Source organism: Euprymna scolopes, chromosome 42, assembly GCF_053919585.1.
Source record: "Euprymna scolopes isolate OS-2025 chromosome 42, ASM5391958v1, whole genome shotgun sequence".
Classification (NCBI taxonomy): Eukaryota; Metazoa; Mollusca; class Cephalopoda; order Sepiida; family Sepiolidae; genus Euprymna; species Euprymna scolopes.
Genome location: NC_136523.1, coordinates 34,431,291 through 34,451,992, shown reverse-complemented (window position 1 = coordinate 34,451,992; position 20,702 = coordinate 34,431,291). Strand labels below are relative to the sequence as shown.

General features: G+C 36.8%; 1 protein-coding gene across 1 annotated transcript in view; it reads left to right on the top strand.

Moving 5' to 3' along the window:
• Positions 1-20,702, top strand: part of LOC145267011 (KICSTOR complex protein SZT2-like) — a 423,147-nt gene that overhangs the window by 361,790 nt on the left and 40,655 nt on the right. Inside the window, exons 56-61 of the mRNA XM_080122911.1 lie at positions 3,429-3,705; positions 6,418-6,488; positions 10,911-11,078; positions 13,372-13,634; positions 15,401-15,611; positions 18,262-18,481. Coding sequence (XP_079979037.1) covers positions 3,429-3,705; positions 6,418-6,488; positions 10,911-11,078; positions 13,372-13,634; positions 15,401-15,611; positions 18,262-18,481 — 1,210 coding nt within the window. The remainder of the gene's footprint in view (positions 1-3,428; positions 3,706-6,417; positions 6,489-10,910; positions 11,079-13,371; positions 13,635-15,400; positions 15,612-18,261; positions 18,482-20,702) is intronic.

Here is a 20,702-nt window from a genome sequence, read left to right as displayed (position 1 = left end):
CTCTCTCTCACTCTCCCTCCCTATCTCCTCCTCTCTCTCACTCTCCCTCCCTATCTCCTCCTCTCTCTCACTCTCCCTCCCTATCTCCTCCTCTCTCTCACTCTCCCTCCCTATCTCCTCCTCTCTCTCACTCTCCCTCCCTATCTCCTCCTCTCTCTCACTCTCCCTCCCTATCTCCTCCTCTCTCTCACTCCCTCCCTATCTCCTCCTCTCTCTCTCACTCTCCCTCCCTATCTCCTCCTCTCTCTCACTCTCCCTCCCTATCTCCTCCTCTCTCTCACTCTCCCTCCCTATCTCCTCCTCTCTCTCACTCTCCCTCCCTATCTCCTCCTCTCTCTCACTCTCCCTCCCTATCTCCTCCTCTCTCTCACTCTCCCTCCCTATCTCCTCCTCTCTCTCACTCTCCCTCCCTATCTCCTCCTCTCTCTCACTCTCCCTCCCTATCTCCTCCTCTCTCTCACTCTCCCTCCCTATCTCCTCCTCTCTCTCACTCTCCCTCCCTATCTCCTCCTCTCTCTCACTCTCCCTCCCTATCTCCTCCTCTCTCTCACTCTCCCTCCCTATCTCCTCCTCTCTCTCACTCTCCCTCCCCATCTCTTCCTCTCTCCCTCCCTCCCCATCTCTTCCTCTCTCCCTCACTCTCTAATTTCCTCTCTCCCTCCCTCTCTATCTTCCTCTTCCTCCCTCTCTATCTCTTCCTCTTTCTCCCTCCCTTTCTCTTCCTCTTCCTCCCTCTCTATCTCTTCCTCTTTCTCCCTCCCTTTCTCTTCCTTCCCCTCTCTCTCCCTCCCTATCTCCTCCTCCTCCTTTCTCTCCCTGTCTCTTCCTTTCTCTCCCTGTCTCTTCCTTTCTCTCCCTGTCTCTTCCTCTCTCTTCCTCTCTCTGTCCCCCCACCCCGTCCTGCGTCTACCTCTGTCGTTTTATTTCTGCATTTCTGATGATTCATCGTGCATAAAATTAAAACTTTGTAAAAAAAAAAAAAATCTAAACTGACCTTTAACACCCTTTTCTTTTCATATTGGATTGTTTTTTTTTAATTAACAAAATAACCTCTGTTTATCATTACACATTATCACGAAGTGAGGTAAGAGAGTTACTTCCCTTGTGATATGCTGTCTAAATAAAAATCTGTTTCATCTAATGCTAATATCCATAGATATATTTTGGCAGCAACTCTTTTATTATGCATGTTTTTCTTCACTTTAAAAAGAAGGTACATCTCATATCAGAACAGCAACATCGTTCCAATTACAATAATCTGATTGTGTAGTAAAGAAACGGCTTTTTTAAAAAAAAATTGTTTTTTTATTCAATTTTCATCCCAAACAAGGCACAGTGCCACTTTGAAGTAGGGGAAAACTATCGGGGACATAAGTTGTAGGGGCATTATGAAGGGAGATGAGTAGCAAGATGTTTGTTCACATTACACTTGAACTTCTGCATGTCAGTACAGTTGGGAGAACAGAATCCCGGAAGGGAGTTCCAAAGTCTAGCAGTTCTCTGGAAGAAACTATTTGAGTAGAAGGCTTTCTTACACCTAAGGATCTCTACTGTAAAAGGGGTGAGATTTAGTTGCTTGTTGGGTTTGTCGGGGGTAGTCACATCGAGTGGGAACAAGTGCTTGTAGTTCATCAAAGCATTCACCATTAAAGTACTTGTAGAACAGTCAGAGGGATGCAGCATTTCGTCGATGGGACAGAGGCTGAAGCCTAAATGACAGTTCGGGACCTATTATGTTGGCGACTCTCTTTTGAACCCTGTCAAGAAGTGAGAGGCAAGCAGCAGATACACCATCCCAAATGTGACAACTCCATACATGGGCGAATGGTAGCCTTATAGAGGTACAGGATACTTTCAAGTGTAAGTAGTTTTCTAGCACGGTAGAGAGAGCCCACCTTCTTCGTAGCAGCCTTGGCAATACTCTCAATGTATCTATTCCAGTTCATGTTCCCTGAAAATTTTGTAATAGTTATTTTGCTTGAGTGGTTCCAGATCAGGCTGTCTGAAGATGCCGGCTTCCTCACCTAAAATGCACCAAACATTGATTTTATTGTTTGTCTTTTTTGTTTTCATTTTCCTTCGCAAAACTGGATCATGTCCTTTGAAACAAAAAAACAACAAATTTTCTCTACAAAACAACCAAACTAAACACCATGAATAAATATTTGAAGATATAAACAACTTTTTTTTTATGGAAATCGCTCAAGACAAGACATGAAGCCACTTGATGTAAGGAGCTAACCGAAAGCTGACTATTGCAAAGACAGGAGATGGCTATTGATCTTAGTCTTGAAACAACCAAGGCTGGAGGTAGAAAGAAAACAGTGAGCAGGAAGAGAGTTCCACAATCTTGCAATTCTTGGAAAGAAGTTACTGGAATAAGAAGCTGTGTTACAATGAGGTATTAAAACGGCAAATTGATGGAGACCACTAGACCAACAAGTCGAATGAGCTGGAACTTGAGGCCATTTTGGTTCCTGTTAAGCTAAAAATCAACAGATCAAATTATCAAGGCCCGAAAGCCACTCGGGGATAAGGGTTATTGCATGTACAATAATCAATGGGATAGTATCGTAGTAATCGATAGTAATGGAGATTTGATAAAGTGTCTTACTTAAGGGGGCGGTTTTTTCAGGAATTTGTTTATGTTGGACTTGAAGACATCCAAGTTGTAGTCAGGTGGGAAACAGGCAAACGGAAGAGAGTTCCACAGGCGTGCACTTCTAAGAAAGAAGCTTTGCTCATGGAAGCTACATTTTGATTTAGGCACGGATAAAGAATGGGGAAAACTATTGACAGTGGTTTCAGCTAAATATGTCGTTTTAAGCAAAAATAATATTACTTACCTTATTGTCATATCAAAAATAGTAATATATCCAAAAATTTTGATAATTCATTGAGTAGGATCACTGCTATTGTGTTTTTTGTAAAAATAAGTTTATCACTTTTCCTCTCCACCTAAAGTGACTTGGCTTATTTCCTTTTCTGCCAGCTTCTCCCTTGCTAATGGCTGCCATACTATTTTGACGGTAGTGTTAAATTATATTTTACAAAAAACACAATAGCGGTTGTCCTACTCAATAAATTATTGTACTTTTTGGATATATCACTTTTTTTGTGATGACAATTAGGTAAGTAGTATTATTTTTGTTTTAAATAACATATCCAAAAATTTGATCTGTCGATTATAGTTTAACAAACACCAACATATTTTTTTTTCCCCAAATATTACTGGATTCTGCATTAAATATCCTGAAAAGGGTTGATATGCCATAAAACAAAACAACTAAACCAATCAGAAACTTTTAATTTATATATAAAAAAAAAATATTTTTACATTTATGTGTTTGAGTAGCAACCCTTCTTTGATGCATGTTTATGTTTTTGAGTAGCAACCCTTCTTTGATGCATGTTTTCCTTTTTTACAGCAGCAAAATCCGTTCACGCAAGCCAACATGGATATTGACCTTCTCGTGATAAAAACGTACCTTCCAAAGGACGTAACGAAACGCAATAACAGCATACAATCCGGGGGCAGTATGCCGTATTGCCCGCAGATGATGGGAATACTGCGGCCATTCGATGAGATCTATCGGAACTTAAAACCTGCTCAACCGCTCCACCAGTCGTCTCACAACAGCAAATACGACGTTGTGTTACGGCACGGCCAGCAAGCGCAAGAAATCAGAAACAGTTACAGAAAAGGTAGGTGTGAATTTTGAATTTGCTCAGAAATTCTTAATCTGCAGAAACGGTAAAAAACTTTTGTTTTATTTTCGGACTATTATCCTCATCTTTACAGTTGTTGTTTCATGACATTTCGGCCAACTAATCCTCTGGCCTTCTTCAGCTTGTTAATGCTGAGTCTCCTAACTGTATCCTCAGCAATTACTGCCTTCCATAGTTGTCGTCTCACCACGTTTTTGGCCAACTAATCCTCTGGCCTTCTTTGGGTAGGATTGAAACCGCTATCTTCAGACAAAGCTTACCTGGAACCGTGTAGATTCGACGTTTCTATCAACTGTGCTACGGGCACCAAAGGTGAGCATTGTTTGAACATAGCGGTTTCAATCCTACCCAAAGCTGACCAGAGGCTTAGTTGGTCAAAAACGTGGTTAGACGATAACAGCCATGGGAGGCAGTACTTGCTGAGGATGCAGTTAGGAAATTCGGGGTTCTTATCCCGTCATGGTTACCACCTGACAAAGGCCAGAGGAATAGTTAGCTGAAAGGTTGTGAAACAAGTAAAAGATGAAGATGATAGTTTGCAATAAATAAATGAATAAATAAAACTCATCTCAATAATGAATTCCAATTAATTAAATAAAAAAAAAATTATAATTATGTAGATTCTTCCGATTACTGGAGAGTGTAGCATACAACTGAATTTTACCAAGCACCTTATCCACTATGCCATGAGCCCTCAGTGTGGGCGACACTCAAAATACAGTCGCGAATTACTTAGAACTTCTACCCAGTCATGGTTGACAGAACGAGAGCATGCTACACCCTTAGATTAAAATTTAAGCAGATTTTTGAGTTCAACAGAAAGATTCGTACCGAATTGTATATTATTTATTATTTTTTTTATTGGAATCCTTTGAGATAAATAATTTGTATATTGATTTTTATTTGCAGACTGTTATCCTCATCTTTCTGGTTGTTGTCATACTTTAATTTTCATCTTAACTGTTAAGAGACGCAGCATTTCTATCCCATAGCGGTTGGCCAAAACGTGGTGAACCAACAACAACTATGGAAGGCAGTAATTACTCGGGATGCGTTAAATAAAATAGATGTGTTTTGTCTATTAATTCTGTTTCTGATCCCTTCCAACTGATGATGAATCCAGAAGGATTGGAAAGTACTCAGACTTATGATAAATATGGCGATTACATCAGCCAGTTCCTGCCAGAAGTGAAGACCGTTATTTGACAAAATTTTTATTTATGAAATATATGTAAGGGACAAAATGCTGCCTATATTAGTGCTGGGACAATTCCAATATTTTTACAGATTCCAATTCTTTATAAAGTTCTAAATATTTGACTATATAAATGTTATTTTTCTTTGATTACCATAAAAACACGTTAAATGTGCAAATGTTTTATCAAATGTAAAAAAAAAACACTTGATTTATAGATTTTAGTTTAAAATCAATAAATATTGATTATTTTATTATTACTACCAACAGTGCAACATTTTGTTTTAAACAAAATCAAATTAAAAGAATCGTTTTTGGCATCGGAAAATATGCACAAGTTTTAATGATATAATTCAAATACCTAAAAAATGTGCTGATTTTTCGATTTGATTAATCATCCCTCACGGTTTGTTTACAAACTAGTATTTGAGCACTTTACAAGTGCCGGACGTATGTTTATTTAAATAGACGTTCGGACAGATTAATTGCGGGCACCGCTTCCGTGGTCGAAGGGTAGAACTGCCGACTGTCAACACGATGGTTCTAGGTTCGATCCTCAGCTTGGGAGAGGTGCTAGTCTAGCGGCACTGATGAGTTGTGATACAACGAAACAGGACTGTATGTCAATGACTACAAATATATTTATATATATATATATATATATATAATCAGTAACCTCTTTTAATTCATTGTTTCTTTTACTTGTGGATACCTTTTAACATGGAATTTTCTGTTTCTTGTTTTTCCCGTTTTTTGCTTCCTCAATCCCCTTGAATAACTTAAAACTGCCTCAAATTGTTAAATGACATTTTTTATGCAAATATGATTCATTTCATATTGTTTGTTTCCTATGATGTCTTAACTTGCAAAATTCATTGTATATTTTGCAAACCTTTTCCCTCTGATGAGAAGAATTGCATTTTTTGAAACTCCATGGAATAAGGTTTTCTTGTTTTATTTGTATTTCTTGTCAAATAATTAAAATTTTGTATACCTTCCTTATAGCATTATAAGGGTTTTTTTTTTTTTAAATTTTAATAAATTTTATTATCAAGATTTTTAGTTATATATATATATATATATATATGATGGTCCATCATTTGTGAATATGACCATGATCATGCAAATTGTTTGCGGGTTTGAGGATGGCTTTATAGACCAATTTGAGCTCTGAAGTATTTATTATGTGTTGGGCACGTGTGGGATAATTCTGTATCAGAGGTGCTGACTGCTCTATCTTTCCTAATGTCACATTTTCTCTTGTGCTTCCATTGCATGCGGATTCAGCAATTGTAGCCTCTTATATATATATATATATATATATAAATATATCTATATATCAATAACCTCATTAAATTCATTGTTTTTTTTTTTTTTAACTTTTGGATACCTTTTAACGTGGAATATAAACACACAAACATTATATAATAATGTATATATCTTCTTAGTATTTACATTAGCAATACAAAAGTATCCTTTTTTTCTTTTTTCAGACATGGACAAAATATTAAAACTCCAAGAATTACACTCTATGTGGTTCAGCAAGAACTTTGCCTCCATTTCTGTAAGATTCTTTTCTTTTTACCTCCAAAGTGTTAGTGAGTTCACATAATTATTTCATGACGAAACTTTTACGGTTCTAGAGCAGTAAATGGTGCCTAAACCCATTTTCTCAGGATAACCCCAAATCTCTGATCAATAACCAATCCAACGAAGCATCAGATGGTGAACTTCCATTGGTGTCATCTATTATCAAAGCAAGACGTGTTCAGTTTGGGAGTCATTGTCTTAGAGTAGTGAATGAAGTTATTCCTTCCCTACTTGTGTGGAACTCTATTATCTATTCCAAATGTAGAATGCTCACATACCAAACTCTCATTGCAATGGATGCCAATGTTGTGAGGCGGGACCTGAAATATCTGGTGTGAGCATGCGTACTCCATTTCGACTACGGTCAAAAGATGATGAAACTTTTAAATTATTATGTTTTAGTATTAACGGGTTTTTAGAGATGATATCTTGATTAAAAAAAAACACTGGTTCCCATCACATCACTCAGTTTGTTTTTATCAAGGAGTTAATTCCCTTATGGCTACATATTCCTTGAGGAATCTATATAAACGAGTTGTATGTGTTTGTGATTATGTTCAGAGAGAGGAATGGGTTAGGCAGAAAAAAAAGGTGGTGAGGAAGAGTAAAGATAGACCATCATGAGTCGCATCTTCCGATTGATATGGATCGCAAACCCGCATGACTTATTTTTCGCCATTCCTTCTGATCCAGGACAAGTTGGTTGATGAGATGTCTAATCAAAAACATTTTCTCTTCACCTTTTCCTTGGCTTGCCTTTTTTGTTTTCTAATATACCCGCAAAGGCCAGTGGCTGATTGTTTGACATGGCTAAAAAGTTAAACGATTTTACTTTTGATTTTATCAAATAGAAGGTGTAGGGAAGTAGTCTGACGGAGGAGGAATATATTTTTATTCGATCAGACGATGTCCCATAATGAAACGCATCACGTGATTTTAAAACACCTCAATGCAATTGGCTAGTTGTTTAGTCATGTGATACAATCAAGACCATATAAAACTATCGGGAGGACATAAATTAAATAAACTTTTTTTAAACATTTATCGGCACCATTTTCGATTTTAGAATGGTGCTGTGTTTTTGGAAAACCGTTCGACCCAACCCGATTCTGTTTCAATGTTGTCTCGTGATTACTGGAAAAAGTCAGTTTATGCTTCAAATAAATGAATTGGGTGACGTGTTTCATGGGTTTACTGTGAATAGTCATGTTTAGGTTAAACTGTGATTTAGCTGTAGACATACATTCTGTTCTCTCTTGGTTTATTTCTAATCCGATCTCCTTTGCCTTCTTTGCTAATACATTAATAAAAACTTGTCGTTTATGTGGGCATTCATTAACAAGAGTGATGTCATCAGCATAGGAGAGATTGGAGATTTGTCAACTTATATAAAAAAACACTTTGGCAAGTCATGGATAGATAGAACAAAATTTTAATGGAAATATGATACAAAAAAATCCAGGTAGCAGTTGTTTGTGTATGTAAGACTATGAAAGAAACACCCACAAAGTTGGTATATTCTTGATCGGCATTGCCCTGGATGAATAATATTTAAAATTAAGCCAAAAGTTATTCGTTCTTGGATTCTAAATTGATGCATATTGGGTTGGGTGGATGATCTGTTTTCCCTCCATTTGATGTATTAACTAAAGGGGAGTAACTCTGATGTAAAGCGTTTATTCCCTTATGCTGATTCATTTATTTAGGAATCTGTGAAAATGTGTGTGTGTGTGTGTATATATATATATATATATATATATATATATATATATATATTAGAGAGAAGAATGGGGTGGGTAGAAAAGAAAGAGGAGGAGGAAGAGATAAGTTTTAATAGAAATATGTTACTACAGGCAACATCAGGTAACCCTGCGAGGAATCTAGAGAAAGGAGAGTTGGTATTTATTTGCTCCCCCACCAAGCAAATTAGGCACAAGGCTGATTTTTAAAGTGAGGAGGGGAGGGGAAATGGGGACCAGCTCCCCGGAGAGGCAGGGAGCTGGATAGTGACAATTGGTATGAAGGGTTGCCCCTACATTGACCAAGGTCTTATATGTGGGGTTTCGCCCACATATGGTCTTTGCTTGAACTCTGGTGTCCAGCCCCACGGGGGGGGGGGGCGAGTTGCCTGTATGATCAGCTAGAAAGGAATGAGTTTGATGAAGGAGAAAGAGTCGAGAGAGGTAGACGTTTGCCTTCGTTTCTATAAGACTTGTTTAAATTTTTCCATTTTTTTTTTTTTTTTTTTCCTTTTTACTTACGACTGCTTTCTAGTTACGTTTTTTTTTTTTTTTTTTTGACAAAGGAATCGCCACTTACTAAGGCCCGGAGGCCACTCGAGGATAAGGGTTAAAGAGTGTTAAAAAGGGACAATATAGTAATCGTTAAAAGTGTAAATTTGATAAATTGGATTTCTTAAGGGGAACGGCTCAAGAACTGTGGATAGGGAGAGGTAGAAGTTTGCCTTCCCTCCCAACCAATCATTTGTCATTTTTACTTTGAGAAATATTTTTTATTTTAGATAATATACATCTGGAACAATGCTAATCCCAAAAATGCTAACTTTACAGTGTTTTGATTTGTATTTTTTTAGTTTTAGTGAGACATATGGACATACATGTAGACATATGGACATACATGTAGACATATGGACATACATGTAGACATATGGACATACATGTAGACATATGGACATACATGTAGACATATGGACATACATGTAGACATATGGACATACATGTAGACATATGGACATACATGTCGACATATGGACATACATGTCGACATATGGACATACATGTCGACATATGGACATACATGTCGACATATGGACATACATGTCGACATATGGACATACATGTAGACATATGGACATACATGTAGACATATGGACATACATGTAGACATATGGACATACATGTAGACATATGGACATACATGTCGACATATGGACATACATGTCGACATATGGACATACATGTCGACATATGGACATACATGTCGACATATGGACATACATGTAGACATATGGACATACATGTAGACATATGGACATACATGTAGACATATGGACATACATGTAGACATATGGACATACATGTAGACATATGGACATACATGTAGACATATGGACATACATGTCGACATATGGACATACATGTCGACATATGGACATACATGTCGACATATGGACATACATGTCGACATATGGACATACATGTCGACATATGGACATACATGTCGACATATGGACATACATGTCGACATATGGACATACATGTCGACATATGGACATACATGTCGACATATGGACATACATGTCGACATATGGACATACATGTCGACATATGGACATACATGTAGACATATGGACATACATGTAGACATATGGACATACATGTAGACATATGGACATACATGTAGACATATGGACATACATGTAGACATATGGACATACATGTAGACATATGGACATACATGTAGACATATGGACATACATGTAGACATACGGACATACATGTAGACATATGGACATACATGTAGACATACGGACATACATGTAGACATATGGACATACATGTAGACATATGGACATACATGTAGACATATGGACATACATGTAGACATATGGACATATATGTAGACATATGGACATACATGTAGACATACGGACATACATGTAGACATATGGACATGTAGACATATGGACATACATGTAGACATATGGACATACATGTAGACATATGGACATACATGTAGACATACGGACATACATGTAGACATATGGACATGTAGACATATGGACATACATGTAGACATATGGACATACATGTAGACATATGGACATACATGTAGACATATGGACATACATGTAGACATATGGACATACATGTCGACATATGGACATGCATGTCGACATATGGACATGCATGTAGACATATGGACATGCATGTAGACATATGGACATGCATGTCGACATATGGACATACATGTCGACATATGGACATACATGTCGACATATGGACATACATGTAGACATATGGACATACATGTCGACATATGGACATACATGTCGACATATGGACATACATGTCGACATATGGACATACATGTAGACATATGGACATACATGTAGACATATGGACATGCATGTAGACATATGGACATGCATGTCGACATATGGACATGCATGTCGACATATGGACATACACGTAGACATATGGACATACACGTAGACATATGGACATACATGTAGACATATGGACATACATGTAGACATATGGACACACATGTAGACATATGGACACACATGTAGACATATGGACATGTAGACATTTGCCTCTTTTTTTATAATAGAATATTTTTTTTTTTTGCTTTCTGTCTTTCCCCATTTTAGGAAGATATCATCCAACTGCTAAAGCAATCCTCTCGCCTTCTCCACTACTGTGCCACACCTCTTCTGTTCTCCCCCGCGTGGCGCCGGGAAGTGCTAAAGAGAGTGCCATCCAAGAAGCCGGAGCCGACCCCATCACCAATCATCCAGGAAAAAACAGATTTGAAAGTGGTGAGTTCTTTCAACACTTTCTTGGCATATAAATAGACTTTGGCATATAAATAGACTTTGGCATATAAATAGACTTTGGCATATAAATAGACTTTGGCATATAAATAGACTTTGGCAGATAAATAGACTTTGGCAGATAAATAGACTTTGACATATAAATAGACTTAGACATTGACATATAAATAGACTTTGACATATAAATAGACTTTGGCATATAAATAGACTTTGAGATTGACATATAAATAGACTTTGGCATATAAATAGACTTTGACATATAAATAGACTTTGACATATAAATAGACTTTGGCAGATAAATAGACTTTGACATATAAATAGACTTTGGCATATAAATAGACTTTGGCATATAAATAGACTTTGGCATATAAATAGACTTTGACATTGACATATAAATAGACTTTGGCATATAAATAGACTTTGGCATATAAATAGACTTTGGCATATAAATAGACATTGGCATATAAATAGACTTTGGCATATAAATAGACTTTGGCAGATAAATAGACTTTGGCAGATAAATAGACTTTGACATATAAATAGACTTAGACATTGACATATAAATAGACTTTGACATATAAATAGACTTTGGCATATAAATAGACTTTGAGATTGACATATAAATAGACTTTGGCATATAAATAGACTTTGACATATAAATAGACTTTGACATATAAATAGACTTTGGCAGATAAATAGACTTTGACATATAAATAGACTTTGACATATAAATAGACTTTGACATATAAATAGACTTTGGCATATAAATAGACTTTGGCATATAAATAGACTTTGGCATATAAATAGACTTTGACATTGACATATAAATAGACTTTGGCATATAAATAGACTTTGGCATATAAATAGACTTTGGCATATAAATAGACTTTGGCATATAAATAGACTTTGGCAGATAAATAGACTTTGGCAGATAAATAGACTTTGACATATAAATAGACTTCGACATTGACATATAAATAGACTTTGACATATAAATAGACTTTGGCATATAAATAGACTTTGAGATTGACATATAAATAGACTTTGGCATATAAATAGACTTTGACATATAAATAGACTTTGACATATAAATAGACTTTGGCAGATAAATAGACTTTGACATATAAATAGACTTTGACATATAAATAGACTTTGGCATATAAATAGACTTTGGCATATAAATAGACTTTGGCATATAAATAGACTTTGGCATATAAATAGACTTTGGCATATAAATAGACTTTGACATATAAATAGACTTTGACATATAAATAGACTTAGACATTGACATATAAATAGACTTTGGCATATAAATAGACTTTGGCAGATAAATAGACTTTGGCAGATAAATAGACTTTGACATATAAATAGACTTAGACATTGACATATAAATAGACTTTGACATATAAATAGACTTTGGCATATAAATAGACTTTGAGATTGACATATAAATAGACTTTGGCATATAAATAGACTTTGGCAGATAAATAGACTTTGACATATAAATAGACTTAGACATTGACATATAAATAGACTTTGGCATATAAATAGACTTTGGCATATAAATAGACTTTGACATTGGCATATAAATAGACTTTTGCATATAAATAGACTTTGAGATTGACATATAAATAGACTTTGGCATATAAATAGACTTTGGCAGATAAATAGACTTTGACATATAAATAGACTTTGAGATTGACATATAAATAGACTTTGACATATAAATAGACTTTGGCATATAAATAGACTTTGACATTGACATATAAATAGACTTTGGCATATAAATAGACTTTGACATTGACATATAAATAGACTTTGGACATATAAATAGACTTTGGACATATAAATAGACTTTGACATATAAATAGACTTTGACATATAAATAGACTTTGACATATAAATAGACTTTGACATATAAATAGACTTTGACATATAAATAGACTTTGACATATAAATAGACTTTGACATATAAATAGACTTTGACATATAAATAGACTTTTGCAGATAAATAGACTTTTGCAGATAAATAGACTTTGACATTGACATATAAATAGACTTTGACATATAAATAGACTTGGACATTGACATATAAATAGACTTTGACATATAAATAGACTTTGGCAGATAAATAGACTTTGAACATTACAGTCTAGTAAATTTATGACTCTTGTTTTAAATTTCTGAATAAAAAATTTATTTTAAAACAAATAAAATTTTCAAATTTATTTTTACAGTTCCATTAATGCAATATTTTTTTTTTTTTTTTTTTTCTTAGCGATCCCGTCACAGTTCTGGTGCTTCAATTGCGAGTTTACTGTCCAAGCGGCATGACAATTCTCAGGAAGGGAAGAAAAAAGACCGACACTCGCAGGATTGCACGGACTCCCCACAGCAGAGGCCTGCATCATTAGACTCCCCACAAGAGGAGGAAGATTGGCACCGGGAAATCCGGAAGAAGTTTCTCCAGCAATATATGCAGCATTTGCAATCTTTGGGATTCGTCCAGATCCAGACGAGACCTGCTTCTCCAAAAAGAATGTAAGTGGAGCTAAGGGCTGGGTTTGCAGGGGAGGGCTGAGCGTGCGGGTTTGCGGGGGAGGGCTGAGCGTGCGGGTTTGCAGTGGAGGGCTGAGCGCGCGGGTTTGCGGGGGAGGGCTGAGCGCGCGGGTTTGCGGGGGAGGGCTGAGCACGCGGGTTTGCGGGGGAGGGCTGAGCACGCGGGTTTGTAAGAGAGTGTTAAATGTGTTGGTTTATGAGCTTTTGACGTATAGCTTGTTTCCTTTAAAAATCAATCTGTTTTCAGACTTTTGTTTATGCAGCTATTTGTAATTACAAACGCCAGTGGGAGCTTGGCGAATACTCGGCGGATGGCGGCGATCAGGCTGACTTTGATGTTGTAGGAGGTCATGTTGGTGATGTTTTCTGTGTATGACCAAACGAAGTAGTCCAACGGAGGAGGAAGGGGCATTGAAAGAAGGGTACAAAGTCGTAGCACTCTTTCTGAAGCCAAGCCTGGGTCTCTTTGGACTTGTAGTCCAACACCGAGTCCTGCTGCCACACCCATGGTCTGCCAGTAGTGACTACACCAGGGGATCATCACAGTCTTCAACACATCCAGGTACACTTTGGTATTGACTTTGAAGATGTGACGTTGGCATGATGTGGCCCTCATTTGAAATCTCACTAAAGACGATAACCGTGACCAGAAACTTTGTTTTCATCACCCTGGGCATATCCCTGTTATTTGTGGCAATCCAGCGATGGTTCTAGCTGTTGTGCACCTGATCCTTGCAGAAATTCTTTTCGTCTGTAAAGAACCAGAAAATGTTTGGCTTCTTGGGATGCTTCAGTTTGTTAAGCAACCTGATGGACTTGATTAGCCTGAAGTTCTTTGTCTTCTCTGTCAAGATCTGGCTTCTCTAGCACTTGTATTCCAAAAATCATGTAATTGATCACATAGTTGTCCTTCACACATGCATTCATAGTTGCATGTGAGACACCTAAATCTCTGGCAATCTGCCAAATATGCCACTGGGGAGTTTCATCAATGATTGCCTGGACATTTTTTATGAACTCCTTCCTCCAGGTTTTCCTGGCGGTGTCCTAAGCCTTGGGCTTTTGCTTCACCACCTCCAAAGGGTTGTTGGATACATTGAGCTGTGCCCTTAAGCATTGAACCATCCTGATTTGAATTTTGAGGGTGCTGGCAATGGTCCTGTTGTCATAACTTGGATTAGCAGAGAGCATGAGTTGTACAACGGCAGATCTCCAATCTTGCTCGTTGAACATTGTGTCGCTTTCAGGCATGATAGAAGGTTCCTATCGCTCTTGGGATTTGTACACAACTGGCCAACTTGTAGATGGTCTGCAACAAAAAAGAAAAATGATTTTCATCAAACGGAAATGGAATCATGTCATCGTTTCTATGGCAACAATTTTATTGTTTCACCCTGTAGTTTTATTTAAAAAAGAAAAAGAATCAAATTTTACGAGTAACCAAGGAGGGACTGTCTTGCTTGCCATTTTAAAAAACAATCAAGAAACAAAAGGAGATAACTAAAAAATAATTCAAACTTGTAAGGTTTATGAATTCCCATTAATCACTTAAATTTTTTTTTAAATAAAACTATGTGATCAATTACATGATTTTTGGAATACAAAATTTTTTTTTTTCGTCATAGGTACGTAGATCATACAGATTTTTCTTTGCTTTTTAATATAGAGGAAATTCTGGACGAAAACATTAATTTTACATTTAAAAAAAAATTTTGTTTATTTTATTTAATTATTTTTTTTCTTTCCAGAAGTAGTCGACCGACTTTGAGGAAGCTGGCCTCCGAAGGTGGACGTACGATACGCGATGACTGCGAGCCATGCAAAAAGGAAGTCTACGACATGCAGAAAACCTTGTCTGGCGGAATGATCCTCGTTGAACTCAACTTCTGTCACCAGCATTACTATGTGAAACTTTATGGCTACGATTGTTCCCGTATGGGAACAAATGTGAACTCACAGGTTGGTTGTGTGTCTTGTGATCGGGGAGTGGGGAAAGGATGAAGAGTCCGTTTATAAAAACAAAAAAATTTGTTATAAGTCAAAATTGTCTACTTTTTTCTTTCGCTTCCTGTTTCTACTCTCCATTTGGCTAATCTTTTTTTTTTTTTTAATGGAAATTGCTCCAGACAAGATATGAAGCCAATTGACGTAAGTAGCTAACCAGAACGAAAGGGAATGCTGACGGGTTTGCCCAGGCACTTTTTGCAGGTCAAAGTGGCCTTCTTTGTGTTATATCCCTGGGTGAGGTCTATTTAATATGGCGTGTCTATTCTACATATGTGTTTGTATAATGACATGGCCGTGATCGTCTGTTTTTGTGTGCACGTGTGTGTATACAGTTGTGGGTGTGTGTGTCACATATGTACTGACTATAAGATCTAAGGACATGTACCTTTTTCTCCTCTCTTTGGTTGGTGCCTCCTCACGACGATTCATGCATGCTCCCAAAAACATCTTGAATCACAATTCTCTCATTCTGACTGGCTGATCCTAGTCTGACTAAAGAACCCTCTGATTGTCTGACTGCAATTACTCAAAAACTCACGTGTGTCACTCTTCTATATTCAGCATGCACAGACCTGCCTCATGAACCCTGCTAGCACGACGTTAATAAGTTTAACCTCTCTGCACTTAACTTGAACACAAGCAAGTTGGTTCAAGCTAGTACCATGTTAAACACGTTATTGACACACAACCCTCGGAGATGTTGATTTCTCAATCCCACTTTCTGATCTTAGGGTCACAGTCCTTGCAGTGGAAGAGAACTATATACCCCTGATCTAAAAAAAAAAAAATAACTGTAGTACATGTAAAGCGTAATGTTATTGTAAAAATACTAACATTAACTTGAGGACTTTGATTACTACTGCATGTTTGCCTCTCCGGCCAGATCCCCAACTAGACCATCCATGCTAGATGTAATATTCTTGGCTCAAAAGGAGACTCCGGTGGTTTGGTCAAGTGTTGCAGAAGCTTGATATTTTATTCTCCTAGTCTTTACTGCCTTCCTTTCTTACAAGAAATTATTGCAAAAATTTTCGTAGTGATTTTGTACTACAGATTTCAAACCAACATACAAAAATAAATGGAATTTTTTTTGTGATATAAGAGATCCCTCACCTCTTAATAAAGTTGTTACATTTTTTTTGCATTATTGTCTAATATAGTGGGTTTTTTTTTTTTTGTAATTTAGAAGTAATATATCCCAGTGTTTTGTTTAGTATTTTTATTGGTCCCCCGACAAAAGGTGGGTGTCCATTTGTTTATTTTTTATTGAAGGCTGTTTGAAAAAAACATCTGAAGAAATTAGAATGTCTATTTTTTTTTTTATAAAACGAACAAAGTTAAATTATTTAAACAATAAAAGTTTAATGGAATAATATATTTTTTTTTTTCCAAAGATTGTTTAAAAAAAAAACATCTGAAGAAATTAGAATGTCTATTTTTTTTTTATAAAACGAACAAAGTTAAATTATTTAAACAATAAAAGTTTAATGGAATAATATACTTTTTTTTTTTCCAAAGATTGTTTAAAAAAAAAACATCTGAATTAGAATGTTTATGCGTTCAAGTATCAACATAAAATTTGTTGTATATTTAGAATTACAATTATTTAAAAAAAAAATACAGAAAAATCTTTATGATGTACATACTCATCACAGAACGAACATGTCATATTCTAAAAATCATGTGGGTTTGGCTAGTAACTATTTAGCTAGTAAACGAAAATATTTAGTTGTAAAAGGTCAACTAAAGATAAAATTATGCTCTGTTGAAAAAAATGCTATTCTTGACAAAGTTTTTCTACTAACAACTCTTACGCATGTTTCATTGAATAGCGAGGATAATTCCTGTTTGTTTCTCTTGTGATCCATTTTTTCTATTTGGTCGGATAATGTTCGAGTGTAAAAAGGAAATTTGCTATAGTTGCAAACGTTTTTAACTTCCATAAGTCGTTTTCAGGCGAGTGCTAATTTAAAAATTGCATTTAGTGAATTTATTGAAAAAGTTAATTAAAATCTTTTAAAATCATTAAAAGCACTTAAGCATGCCCTCCCCCTCATATTGAGTCTGATTGATGGTCAGTTTGTTTATGTGAATGAGTTGGGCTTCCATGATTGAAGGTCCTGGATATGACCTTAAACTATATCCGATGGTGAGGCCCAGCTTACGGGCTTTGGGGAGTGTGGAGCCACCCTTTAATTGCCATTGCTCCCAGGTCCACTCTGACCTGGAGTGGTAGCACCTGTTAGGGTCCCAACTTCTATAAAAAAATCTTTCTTGGATTCGGCATTAACTAACCTGAAAAGGATTGATATGCCATAAAACAAAACAACCATGATTGAGAGATGCAGGTTACAATGCGAGACGGCTAAAATGTTTTTTTTTTTTTTTTTTAATCAATATGTTTTTAAATTCATTTTTGGGGGTGTCATGTAGTAGATGGAGCTGTTACTAGGGAAAGACAGGTGACATGTAAGTCGACGAGATAGTCATCCCGATGTACGAGTTGTTTTTGGAGATACTAACAACTTTATGTAGATCTGATTTGACTCTGTTGAACAAAATGAGCATGATTCCATATTTTTTTACTTTTTCTTTTTTTCAGCTCCGTTTGTATTTTGTTGACGAGTGCGACACATATCGTGCCTTGACGCATGTCCATTCATTTGCGCATGATTTCCATCTACGCTGCATCATGAAATACATCGCTGGCGGACCTGGGCAGGACCTTTTCCGCAAAGACTATCATGTCACGAGTTTCCTTGCAGATTTTCTTGAAGTTTACCCAACCCCACCAAACTTCTCTCGGAACTTTGTATATAGTGGTAAGTGGAACATTTCCCCCACCCCCATTTCCTAATCACGTTGTCATACCGACATGAACGTGTGTGTGATAGTCTTAACCAAACGTACTTGTTGGATTGTTCTTAATCGGACGTATATGTTGTTGGTTTGAATGTGTATGTATGTGACGACGGTTTCATCTGAATGTGTATATTCATGTCACTGAATGTCTATGGTGGTTCTACACTATCTGAACCCTACGCTATGTTCCAGTCTATTTATGTTATATTTATATATAACTAGCGAGGGGTACCCGGCGTTGCCCGGGTTTTTGGAGGTGTGTGTGGTTTTGGGTAAATCAAAACTCCCGGGGGGGGGGGGTTAAAATAAAAATAAAAGTTTTGGTAGGTAAGTATGAGGATCGAACCCGAACCCTTGAGGCAAAGTTGGAAATTAAAGTGTGAAAAACAAAAACGTGCGACGTTAACCGTTCCGCCACCGCAACATACTGACAGAAACCTCGTAGGAGATGTCCTTTTCTCCTCCTTGCAACCTCTATCTCACAGAAGAGATGTTGCGAGTTTGTCTCTGATGTATCGTTATTTTCATGGAAAGTGTTCAACTGAGCTTCAATCTATGGTCCCCCCTCGCCAAACTTTCACAAGAAACACCCGTCTAGCTGTAAACACTATCAATAATTTCCCCCACTCTTTATCTGTGCCTAAACCTAAACGTAGATTCCATGAACAAAGCTTCTTTCTTAGAACTGCACGCCTGTGGAATTGTCTTCCGTTTTCCTGCTTTCCGGCTGACTACAATATGGTTTTGTTCAAGTCTAAAGTAAATAAGTTCTTGATGAGCCGTTCCATATAAGTTATTAAATTTACCGAATTTCCATTACTAATGATTACTATATTGACCAACTTCTACTGTACACTCTTTAACCCTTATCCTTGAGTGGCCTCTGGGCCTTGATAATGTGGTGATGCCTTTGTAAAAAAAAAAAAAAAAAAAAAAAAACACGTTTGAATTTATTCAATTACTTAAATTGGCAGGTGCACGTTTTAATGACTTAATGAGGTCAACTTTTGACTGCGGGGTAGCGTTTCATTTAGTGCAGGAATGCTTTTTTTTTTTTTTTTTTTTTTCCCTCCAAGACGTTGGGGGTAGTGGGAAAGATTATAGGAAAAGGCCTAACCTACATGCGGCAAGCGAAAACTGTTGAATATTTATCTTCCCAAAGTCAAGCAAATTAAATAGACAGGCGAGCTCCGTTGTTAACTGTGAGATATTACGATTTACATGTGATATAAAAAGTTTTAAAAAGTTGTTAGGCGACCGACCGCTTCTCTGAAAAAACCTTTCTTGGACATATACAAAAAACGAACATACATTTTCGCTTTTGTATATATAGATTGTTTATATGTGTGTGTATGTGTGTGTGTGTGTGATACATGTATTTTGGACATACCTTAATTTCATGTGTCGTTGATCTTGTCCATCTGGAATACATCTTGGAACCTGTTTGGACGAATATTCATTCACTTCCAAGAATGGTTTTATATAGTTTTTATTCACTTTCCAGGTGTTGATCGCAGAAGAATGGAAAGTGAATATCTTCGCTTGCGTGGTTAATTCTAGGGCTCTACACCCGTCACACGTCAGCTCCCTCCCCAGTGAAGGGGGGGGGGACGACCTGCTAAACCGTTCGCCTTGCTCAAAGTACAAATTCCAACTCCAATTATTCTTCTCAGCTAACTAGAATCACGTAACATACACGTAGTTCCGTCAGCTGATCAGATACTTCCGGTAAACTTGTCTATGATCTAGCTTTGTTATATTTTGACAGTTTTTATCAATATTCAATCGGACGTATATGTTGTTTGGTTTGTGTGCATGTATACACTGAATGGACATGTTATGTATGTATGTGACGAAGGGTTCATCTGAATGTGTGTACGTGTCACTAAATGTCTATGGTGGTTCTTCACTATTTGAACCCGAAGTTACGTTGTTGCTGTCTATTTATGTCCTTAGGGTATAGTTAACTCTTTCCTGTTTGCGTGAATGTCTCCAAGTTTTTTTTTTGTCACAACTTATCAAGGCCCAGAAGCCACTCGGGGATAAGGGTTATTGCGTGCACCGTAATCAATGGGATAGTATCGTAGTAATTGTTAGTATTGGAGATTTGATAAACTGTCATTACTTAAGGGGGCGGTTCATCAGGGATTTGTTTATGTTGGACTTGAAGACATCCAAGTT